An 11,378-nucleotide genomic window follows, 5' to 3' on the forward strand; every position below is an offset into this window, starting at 1 on the left:
CTCACTGAGGGGAAAAATAGTTCTTTAAAAACATGCACTAGGTCTGGGGACTTAGCTCAGTGGTGCCGCTTCCTGCCACGCAAGCAGAAGGTCCTGAATTCAATATCCAGTACCAAAAAAAAAAGTTTTTTTTTTCAAATGCACTCTGTAACATGTTTGTAGAACTGAGAATTTATTAGTTCATGTTTGCAGCGATGATTACATCCATCATGTTGTTGGTACATGTACATAACACATACCATTTTTAAGTACCCTGCCCCTCTCTGCCCTCCACCCTCCCTCCATCATTTGGTCTACTTCAGAACTGGGAATTCTGGGCCTGGGATTTAGCTCAGTGGTTCCACCACCTGCCTCGCAAGCAAGAGGACTCAAGTTCGATCCCCAGTACCAAAAAACAAAAAGAACGGGAATTCTTTGCTCCTGGCAGAATGTAATAATGATCTAGAGGTTTTAACAAAATACAGCTCAATTTTAAACTCTGCTCCCAGCCATTTGTTTCTGTAAATCTTTTTTTCTTTTTTTCTTTTTTTTTTTGGTCTCATGCTGTAGCCTTGAACTTTCGGAGATCTTCTGCCTCAGCCTTCTCAGCCTTGAGATTACAGGCGCGCACCACACCTGGCAGTTCCTGTAAATCTCAACACTCCTGGAAACCATATGCAAAACAAGCACATAGGAGGCTTGGTATACACTTCTGAAACCAGCAATGATTTAGCTGAGCTAAGGACAAGAGGACAGTGAAAGGCTTCAATCTTGCCTTTAGTTGCTCACATTGCAATCCAATGCTGCCCTCTAGTAGCTCGAGATGAGAAACAGCACTCATCCCACTGGTTTAGCATTAATTGGATTTTCTGTGGACAGAGCTACCAGAAAGGTGGGAACAGAAGAACTCTCCAGTTAGATGGCAACAGTTCATGTGAATGAAGAATATTAAAATGCTGGAGCAAGTGAGCCCAGCCATTACCTACTGGACTCCTAGCTCCTTTAGCAACAGAGGAAGGGCCTGAAGACGGGGAAGACCCCTCCCACCTGTCCAATACACATAGGTGAGACCTATCAGCTCACGGAGTTGAGCCATCTGTCACTGGAACAACTCCTTCTTCCAGCCACTTCTCTCCTCCAGTTTTAACACAAGAGGGTTGAAGGCTGCTAGATCTATTTAGTATTTACAACCCTCCAACCCTTTTAATACTTATGTACATGGGACGATGTCCGTTCTTCTTAGGAAATATAGGAACTAGTCTACAGCAAATTATTTTATGATTAAGCAATTATAGAACCAATTGTCAATCTCAGAATTCAAATTAAATAGAACATTTAAGTTGACTTAATGAACATTTCCAAGAAGGGAACGGTTAATAGTAAGACAAGAATGCCAGGTTTGTTATACCATTTTTTCTCAAGTAACAATGAAAATGATCTGAATAATAATCCAACAGTCTCATTTCTGTGATCAACTTTCCAGACAACTTGAAATTTCAAACACATTCGGTGGGGTCTCCCAGCTCTCACATGAAGCCCTGACCTCCAGAGACAGCACTTGAGTGTCTGTCAGCTGATGCCTAAGGTAGAGATCTATGCTGGAAAGGGGGAAAAGAGTAATCAGTTACCTAGGAAATATAAGAATATCTGCCTACATTATTTTTGGCTACAAACATTTCCAATTTCTCACCTTTTAGTCTTAAGCATCCAAAAGGGAAACACACCTGTAGTCCCAGCTACTCAATGGGGCCAAGGTAGGAGGATCTCAAGTTCAAGGTCAGCCTGGGCAACTTAGGAAGACTGTCTCAAAAAATAATTGCAACTGAGGGGTAACAGCCCCCCACTCAGTGCCCGAAAAGAAGGAAAAAGGAAAGCATTCAAATTGAGGTATGTGGTGTATGCAGGCAGTGGGGAAAGAATCAAAAACACTTCTTTTCAAACAAAAGCTACCATGTGTTTATTGACAGTGCTGTTAACTTGAGCACAGCTGGCTCCACTGATCATTATCCACACATCACCACACGTTCTGGAGTTTCTGAGAAGAAATAGGAGGACACGCTTCCTCTGGTTCGCTCGAATCTGAGGAAAAAACAGAAGAAATTATGCATCTGATTTATTTATAGCCCCTGGTAATCAAGCATACACGCCGGTATTGAAGTTTTGAGAGCTGCACTGCTTTCCCCTCGAGACTACAGCACTGCTCACATTTCTCTATTTTGAAATATTATTTTCCCTAATTAAATTTATCTGTACTCCTTAACATTCACGAATCTAAGAAGACCAAACAGCCAACTCTGATGAACAGACCAACTGCCAAGGTCAGCCTCAGAACCACCACATCAGCATGAAGACTGGGCCAGAGAAGGGATACTGAGCAGCACAACTAATAATCAGCGATTAACTAGCTCTGTGAAACAGGGCAAACTAATCACCCATGAAACACATACACAGTAAGAGGGTTTAAATTCACACAAGCCATGGCTCTGCATAGGGCACCTATCTCTCTGTTAAGCCTATTCTCTTTTGTGAATTAAACATGTTCAGCAATTATAATTTGGGTGACAATTACTGAATGCAGCGTCACAGATCTGACCTCAGGAGGAGAAAGTAAGATCGCTGTGATTTGGAATAAGAAATCTGCAGGGAAGGCTGGAGCCCAGCAACAGAAGCGCCTGATCTACTTCCTTCCCACTCCCTGCAATGAAGCAGTAGCAATGTAGGAGCAGAAAAACAAGTGACAGCAAGGTTATGACCTTAAAGCCTACAGAATTTATAAAAAAGGATTTTCTTACCTCACATAATCCCTTTAGAAGTCTGAGTAATGGTGCAACCTGAAAAAATAAAATGCAGCTTTATAATCACTCACAGGATAGTCAATCAGGTCATGAAATGGCACTCAGAAGACGGGGTGGGGTGGGGTTGCACGACAGTGTGGTCACACTCGTTCTCAGCAGACAGATTCAGACTCCCCAGTCTGACATTCTGGAGGACCCTAAGTCTCAGACCGAAGATAAAAATCATGAAGCTTGCTCCAAAGCATCAAACTGGAGGCTATGAAACACTTGATTGGTTACACCCCACAGATGTGTTAACCCAATTCACTAATATATTTACAAACAGTCTCATTCTAGAGAGCTACACTTCAGTGAAAAATCTAATGACTGCTGGGGCTTACTTGAAGAAAAGAAATTTCAATCTTAAAAAGTCTGGTAGAAAATCTCTTAAGTGTGGTAAGAATCTGCATCTTTTTAGACTCCACTGAAACAGAATGTTCACTTCAAAACTGATCTGAAACAAGATCATGGAATTATACTGCTAGAACTCATCTTCTTTTCAGAGTAAATCCAACTTTAATCCCCACTGTTTGCTCTAGTCTCTTCTCACTGTATTCTCAAAACCAATTTACACTTCTTTTTCCACCCTGTAGGATTTCCCTAAAATATTCGAAAATAAACACAGGTCTGTGTAGTGCCCACAGCCAACACAAGGAGCAAGGAAAAGGGATCGGGATTTAAATCACAGGTTTCCACTCAAGGTTCTTTACTTCTCCCTCAAGATCACCTCGTCCCTTCTATCTTCTAGCAATGATGCAATTAGGGTTAGTTTGCTCCTGTTTTACAGCCAAGAACATTGGGTACAGAAAAGAAACGAACAGAGCACATAACTTCTGGATACCTCTGTGATTATCATTAGAGCTTCCAGCTACAGAGAAACATCTTTTTTAATCATTAAATCTAGTGGAATCAACAGTAAATTACCAAATCTGCAAAAGTTAATCGAAACACAAAGCTCCAAGAAAATGGCAGTATTATCAATGTGGCTACTTTCTTCAATCTGACATTCTCCAACTGCAGTTTACTGGGGTGGGGGGGGGCGAGTTTTTTTGTACCAGAGATTATCAGGTCCTTGTACTTGCAAGGCAGGCGGCAGAACCACTAAGTTAAATCCCCGGCCTGAAAAACAATATTTATACAAACTATACACACATATTTTCATTCTTCAGGTGCCATTTTACAGTAGGAACGATGCATAAAATTAATAATGAGGATGAGCCAGGCTGAGCATTCTACAACTACAGAGGCCGTAAGTGGTATATATAACTGCAGGGTTGGGAATATACAGTGCCTCTTCACATTTTCAAACGGAGTGTATTAGGTAACTCTGGCTTTTAAACATAAATAACACCCACCTATACATCAGGGCCTTGCCCTTCTCATTGCCCAAAGCAAAGTAGCCACCTCTGGGAGAAAAATCCATGGAACGGACATGAGAAATACTCTTCTTTTTCATAACTGGAAAGTTAGAAAATACTGTACAGGATGGAAGGTGAACCTACGGAAGACAATAAACAGGCTTAAATTCCCTGGTACCCCCAATAAATAAATAAATAAAAAGCCTTAGATTACACAAACTTGGAACTCATCTTCCTTAAATTTTAGTTCTCATTCTAGCCTTTGCTGATACAAAGAAACTCATTTTGATTGTAGTGTAAAATACTATTCTCTTAATACAGCAAAGCTGTGCAAAATTCAAATTTATTCTTTATGTGCTAGTAACTGAGCAGGTAAGGAAGGGGGGGAGAAGGAAGTGTTAATGAGGCATCTGGGTTGGTGCCTGGAGATTCTGACACTTGCTGACCAAACAAAGGAAAAAATAAATCAAAGTGAAGTCAGTGGTGGGAGCCATCATTGCTCAGGTTCACTGACCACAGCAAAGAATATGAAAATCTAACCGGTATCTTCAACATGAGGAAGAGTCTTTTGTTTTTTGAGACAGGGTCTTGCTAACTTTCCTAGGGTGGCCTCCAATTTGGGATCCTCCTCCCTGAAGACCCTTAATTTTATGTACCCGAAGCCTAAGTAAAATAGCACATCCTCCAATATCGTAAAATTTTCTCTCTATACTTTCATTTTCAACTATGTGATAAAAATTCTGACTTTTGCCGTTTCTCCTCTAAGAAGTCTTAACCATGAAAACTTGACTCATTAAGTAAAACTGTGGAGGTAAAAACTCTTTCCAGCGTTCTCTGGCTCTTGCAATAGACACAGCACCTTTGCATTCAAATGTTTCATTACCATGCAGCTACTTACTGTGGCAGTCTATCATTCTCCACCCTTTCAGACACAACTTTACAGCATGCAATCAAGGTGGTTTGTAAAGACAAGTAATGGGTAAAACCCAATGGTACACACATCGTCTATTCAGCAGATTTCAGTCAGTCACTTACTAGGCTCCACTCCCTCTGACACAGATCTACTGGTCACACTGTCAAGAAAGTAGTTTACGGAGATCTCTCAGCCATGCTGAATTATTCTCAACTTTGCCAGAAGGCAGGTTCTGTCCGCATAGCAAGGCAGAGAAGTGGACCTAAGCCATTCAAGCTGAGGCAGCAGCAGTACCACAGTATGATCTTACCTGTTGCCCAATACTGGGGACTGAACCCAGAGGCCTATGTACCGAACATATCTCCAACCCTTTGTTATTTTTTATCCTAAGACCAGCTCTCACCAAAAGTGAATGACTTCTTAAACATAATTCATATTAAACCACCATTTTAATTCCCAAACTAAAAAAGGGAAAAACTGCCTAATTTAGACTCGTATAACTTTACAATGTCATCAATATTTTTACAAATGAAGTACAAAAATTAAGAGCACAAAATACATAGCAACTTTTAAAGGTCTACTTCTGTCAAAGGTAGCAGTATATATTTTGTAGCTAAATAAACACATCAGGGCACCAGAAACACTGATAGACACGTAACTTACAAAGTCACTGAAGTATATCAGTGGTGTCCCCTTAGATGAGGTGGCCCTGTGCAACAAATAACCTACACAACCACACACAGCAGCCGTGCACTTACAGGTCAGATGAGTGCGTCCCTTCTAACAGAGGATTAGCACCAAATTACCGACAACTCCATTTTCAGTGTCACTGCCTCTACTCACTTGGAATATGGGGTTGGGTATTTTACAATGTGCTCCCGAAACTCCACAGTACCTACCTGCAAGTTCCCTGGGGAATGCTCTCCCTGCTTTAGTGCCTCTGCCTGCAGTCTGAGGAGCACCTCATCAGAACTCTGTGGTAGGTCAGAGCTCCTGCACTGAACTCTTCACGGCCTTTACTGAAAGTTATGACTGAACTATTTATTAAGAGTCCCATAAGGACTCAAATGCATTAACTCAGAAAGCTCCCTCTATTTCTAACACCATTTCTGTCCTGACAGTTAAGGATCCATATATCAAAATCCAACAAGTAAAAGCTCATTCATTTTTAATTTATTGGATAAGATGTTCCACAACTTTCTACTGCTTCCAAGATTGTAGATGTGATAACAATTTGACTTCTGGGTCTCCTACTGGTGCAGTAGCTTAGATTTATAGTCACTGCCTTGTGCTGGGGTAACAAAACTGTTTGGATCATTATAAGCAATTGCTTTTAATGACAGCAACACTGTTTCACTGAGACATTCTGAAGCTGCTATGCTTGGCTTCTTTCCATTAGATATTATGGTTGACTACCATTTAAGAAATGTGATTTGGCTGTTACTAATGAATTCCTTCTGCGATTTTGCCACAATAAAAAAACATAAAAAGTGTCATGATCAATGAAGCAAACTAGGCAGAACTGCTATGCATTTTGCAGAATATATTACTCAACGGGAGATGGATCCCATGGTTTTCTGAAGCAATTTACTATCATTAAAGTTAATATGTGCTAGTATACCACCACTCCCATTTGAGGAGCAGATATTTTAAAGCTGCCCAGAATTAAATTTTTTTGTTTATCAAATGATTCATTGAACAGAAAGGCAATAAAATGTAAACCCTGTAGTTCTCAAACTCTTCTCAGCATGACCCTTTCTCTATAAAATCACAGAGAATCCCAGTATGTGCCACAGGTAACAGTGACACAGCTTCACGTAACCCAGGCCAGGGCTCAGCCTCCTCTGTGCCCAATCTGCCATGTAAAGCCCTATGCAGCAATGCTAGGAAGATAACAGAGTTTAGAATCACAATTATGCCTTTTCGTAACTGGTGACTTTGGACAAGTTAATCTTCTGAAGGTCTGTTATGTGAATCAAAATTTTTTGAATAATTCTTTATAAATCTGTGTAAATTACATGCAAGTTCATCCTAGATGAAGTAAACAAGGCTTTCTGCTAAGTTTTTGTGAAACATTCTCACAGTATACACATAACAACAAAATAATACGATACCGTTGTTCAAAGTTCTGCACCATGTGCATACCTGGCACCTAGCGCAAGTAAGTGTTACATGAAGAAACTGGTTCCAAATGAGGACAGGTCAGAGAGATGGGGTGACATTTAAGCTGCACTCTGAGGCTGGGCAAAAAAGAGTTCACAAGGCCTGAGGCCTTGCTTGCAAGGATAGCCTGTGGATGGTGTCCAGGAACTGAACCAGTAAGCAGTCCTCCACACAGCTACGAAACATCCCCTAAAGCAGAGGGTGGTTCACCACGGTTGAACCATCTGTACAGCAATAGGACTTGTGTTGAACACGTCTTACTTCTGGGAGTCTACAATTTTGGTAGATGGTAGGCAGAGAGTACTTAATGAACAACCAGTGAAAATCTTGGGCACTGAGTCTTTAAATGAGCTTCCTCAGTAGAAAACATTTGAGGATGTCATCATGCTTCATTGCTAGAGGAATTAAATGTATCCTGTGCAACTCTGCTGGGAAAGAACCCCTGGAAGGCCCTGTCTGCTCCTAAGCACCTTTCCCTTTGCTGGTTTTGCTTTATATTCTTTTGCTAAAACAAATCTTAGCCACGAATGTGACCATAAACGTGTATTTAGCAGATCACCAAACAAGGAGTTCCTGAAACCTCAGGCAGTGAGGACCACCACTCAAGATATACTGAGAATGGGTAGTTAAATATTCCCAAAGAACCAAAATAATGCAAATTTGGTAGCTACTAACCATTGTTTCATCACAGCCTGGGATATGGCTCAGTGGAAGGATGCCTGCCTGGCAAGCAGCCAGGAGAGGCTCTGAGTTTGATTCCCAGCACCAAAACACAAACAAACATTGTTTCATCACATCCAAAGGCTTTAATACTTAATAATTTCTGCAAAAGAAAATTGTCACTCTTTTCCTGTTATCATTTCGTGTTAAAATTTTAAATTCTCAATAACTGACAATGTGAAATAAGAAAGGGGCTAAAGGTGTAGGAAAGTGGGAAGGGTAGGGGAAAGCTAATAAGGGAAAAGAAAAACATATGAGAAAATGAAAAAATGGAAATGAAGTGTTTGTAAATGGGGAGGGGAGGAGGGGGTGAAGGGAGGGCAGAGACAAGGGGAAAAAATAAGAACCAAGACCTGTCATGTATACAAGATCCCAATAATGAATGTAACTATACTGTATACCTAAAATGTACCAATAAACTCAATGAGGAATAAATAAATAAATAAATTCTCAATGATAAAAGCAAAGACTAAAAAAAGTCTTACCAATCTGACTGCTTCTTTCATTTTTTCTGAAGCAACTGCCAAGATTTCTGTAGTAGGATTGAAGGCCAGAGATGTAACACCAGTAACCAAGTTCATTATTGCTTTAATTGGCTTTGGGTTTGTTTCTTGGAGACAAGAATCTTGATTGTATATATTTACCACTCCACAACCAGAACTGCAATGAGAAAGGGGTACAAAAAGATTTTAAAACCAGTAAAACGGCTTTAAGAATCTAAGTAAACACAGACTTCATCCTACAAACTGGTACTTGCAGGACTCACATGTTACAAAGAGCCCAGGCTCGTAGTGTTCATGGCAAGACAAAAGCTAGATCAGTCAATCAGTTTCACTTCAGTCTTGCTGCTCTGTCTCACTAGAAAATCCAAGAAAGCACAGAATCTCCATTACTCACTCCTTTGAAAAATACTTACCAAATGTTCACTCTACTGAGTGTTTGGCGTGCAAAGGTGAACAAGAGGCCAGGAACACTACTCTGAGTGGTCACAGACTAATATCCTACCCTTCCCCCGTGGGCAATGCCTCCTTTCTTTCTGCATTCCATGAGGCTGTGAGAATGTGCCGAAGAGTGTGACAGCAGCAGGAGAGATAGGTGCCTCAGTTCACTTTCACACTAGAACATTACTTGAACATTCACCAGCAATGAATTATATCCAATATTCTTAAAAAGTAAATCCTAATGACCAACTGCGAGCATATCATTAACAGAATCATTCTAGGCAAGAATGCAAAATTTTTTGACTCAATCAGCCACTTCTAATGTTACAAGCATTAAGAACTAGGTACACACGTACACACACACACACACACACACACACACACACACACACAAGGTACTTATAATTCACAGATTTTGGGGCACTGAATCCAGGGCCTTCACAATGAACTACACTTCCAGCCTTTTAAAAAATATATGTATTCATTTAATTTTAATAAGTATTACTAAGTCCCTAAATTGCCCAAGCTGGGGCTGAACTTGTGATCCTCCTGCCTCAGCCTCTGAGAGCCCCCATATACAGCTCACAGATTCATTTTTTTTGTTTGTTTGTTTGTTTTTTTGTACCAGGGATCAAACTCAGGACCTTGCACTTGCGAGGCAGGCAGCGGCACCACTAAGCTAAATCCCCAGCCCAGCTCACAGATTAATTCAAACTGGTCTTAGTCCATTCCTGCTGCTGTAACAAAATATCTGAGACTGGGTATTTATACACAACAGAAATTTCTTTCTTACAGTGTTGGAGGCAGGAAAGGTGCAGGCAGGTTCAGGGCTGGGGAGGATAGCTCTGTTTCCAAGATGGCGCCTTAGGGCTGCATCCTCCTTTGGCAGAAGGAATTGAATCCCTCTCAAACCCTTTTATAGGGGACCTAATTCCATCCATGTGGGTTCTGCCCTCAAAAATTAATCACTTCTCAAAGAGTCAGGTGTTTAGAACACAAGCTGGCATACTGGCATGCTCCTATAGTCCCAGCTATTCCAGAGGCTGAGGCAGGAGAATCACCTGAAGCCAGGAGTCCAAGGAACAGCCTGAGCAACACAGCAAAACCCTCCGTTGCTGTCCACAGATCATGTGTACAGTTCCTAGCTCATCAGTCAACATTTTAAGAATGAGTAAACCAAGGTAAAAACATACCATCGAATAAAACAGGTTTTTCTTGCATTATAAAATTTATGTCCAGGGCCGGGGATTTAGCTCAGTGGTTCTAGTGCCTGCCTCATAAGCACAAGGACCCAAGTTCGATCCCCGGTAAAAAAAAAAAAAAAAAAAAAAAAAAAAAGTCCAGAAAGATTCTCTAGATAAAGTAAAACAAAATCCAATTAGAGCACTAAAATTAAAGGACTATTAATTCTAGAATCTAAATCATAGTGAACTTCAAATTCTCTATAGCCCTGCATTATTCAGTGTGCTTTTAAAATAAAGTGAGGAAAGAACACAGAACTGGGAAGCAGATGGCATAAGTTCCAGATCCAACTCTGCCAACTACCAGCTTCATAACTAATGGCCAATAAGCAAAACCTTAAATAACCTAAGTTTCCAATGAGAGTACAACTATCCAACATGAACTTCTACGGTGACAAACTGCCCTCCATCTGCGCTGTCCAATATGGAGCCATGAGACACTCGTGCCTATCAAGCACTAAAAACATAGGCAGTGTCACTAAGAAACTAAATTTTTTTAGCTTAATTTAAGTACACATGTGTGGCTAGTAACTGCTCTAAAACTGAAAATATCCTATGTACAGGGCAAAGATGAAAAGCAAACTTGTTTATTCACTTCAAACTACAGAAAACTACCACATTCTTCAACTCCAAAGAGGCTGCTGAAATCACAAAACTCTTTAAGCAAAGTTTTAAGCTAAGAACTTAAAATCCAGATTTAAGTGGGAAAAAAATAGCAGTGGAAGGCACAACTAGAGATTTTAAAAGATAAAAGGGAAAGCTATACATAAGAACTGACGCACTAACGGCTGAAGCTGCCTTTCCAAAGGGCTTATACCAACAGCACAAAAGGATTTTTAACAAGACACCTAGACTATAAACTTTCTCCACTTCTAAGACTTGCCTTAATTTACAAACTATCAGTAACTGCATCATGTGTGTATTTAAAAACGAACACACAGAAACATACCTTACAGGGCTGTAAATACAGTGGTTAAGAGCTCAGGCTTTGGAACCAGATTATTATCTGGGTCGGAATCCTGGCTCTGCTTCCTCACCTATAAAGTGGAGATATTAATACCTAGATCACAGAATATGAAATGAGAAGTTTAAAAGCAATTGAAACAGTCCATGGGCCAGGTGTAGTGGCACACACTGTAATCCCAGCACTGGGGAAGTTGAGGCAGGAGGATCAGCACATGTTATGGGCTACACAATGAGAACTTATCTCAAAAAAAAAAAAAAAAAAA

General features: G+C 40.5%; 1 protein-coding gene across 2 annotated transcripts in view; it reads right to left on the minus strand.

The window, feature by feature from the left end:
• Positions 1-1,750: 1,750 nt before the first annotated feature.
• The window catches only part of Utp18 (UTP18 small subunit processome component), a 27,606-nt gene continuing 17,978 nt past the window's right edge, over positions 1,751-11,378 (minus strand). Inside the window, exons 9-12 of one of the 2 annotated variants that reach the window (XM_010620180.3) lie at positions 8,453-8,627; positions 4,169-4,311; positions 2,772-2,810; positions 1,751-2,058 (exon numbers count right to left, since the gene is read on the minus strand). In XM_010620180.3, the coding sequence (XP_010618482.1) occupies positions 2,786-2,810; positions 4,169-4,311; positions 8,453-8,627 (343 nt within the window). In that variant the 3' untranslated portion in view covers positions 1,751-2,058; positions 2,772-2,785. The remainder of the gene's footprint in view (positions 2,059-2,771; positions 2,811-4,168; positions 4,312-8,452; positions 8,628-11,378) is intronic. The other variant, XM_010620179.3, reaches the window with a different exon arrangement.

The sequence above is a fragment of the Fukomys damarensis genome, unplaced genomic scaffold (genome assembly GCF_012274545.1).
Source record: "Fukomys damarensis isolate Sample0158 unplaced genomic scaffold, DMR_v1.0_HiC HiC_scaffold_13, whole genome shotgun sequence".
Taxonomy (NCBI): domain Eukaryota; kingdom Metazoa; phylum Chordata; class Mammalia; order Rodentia; family Bathyergidae; genus Fukomys; species Fukomys damarensis.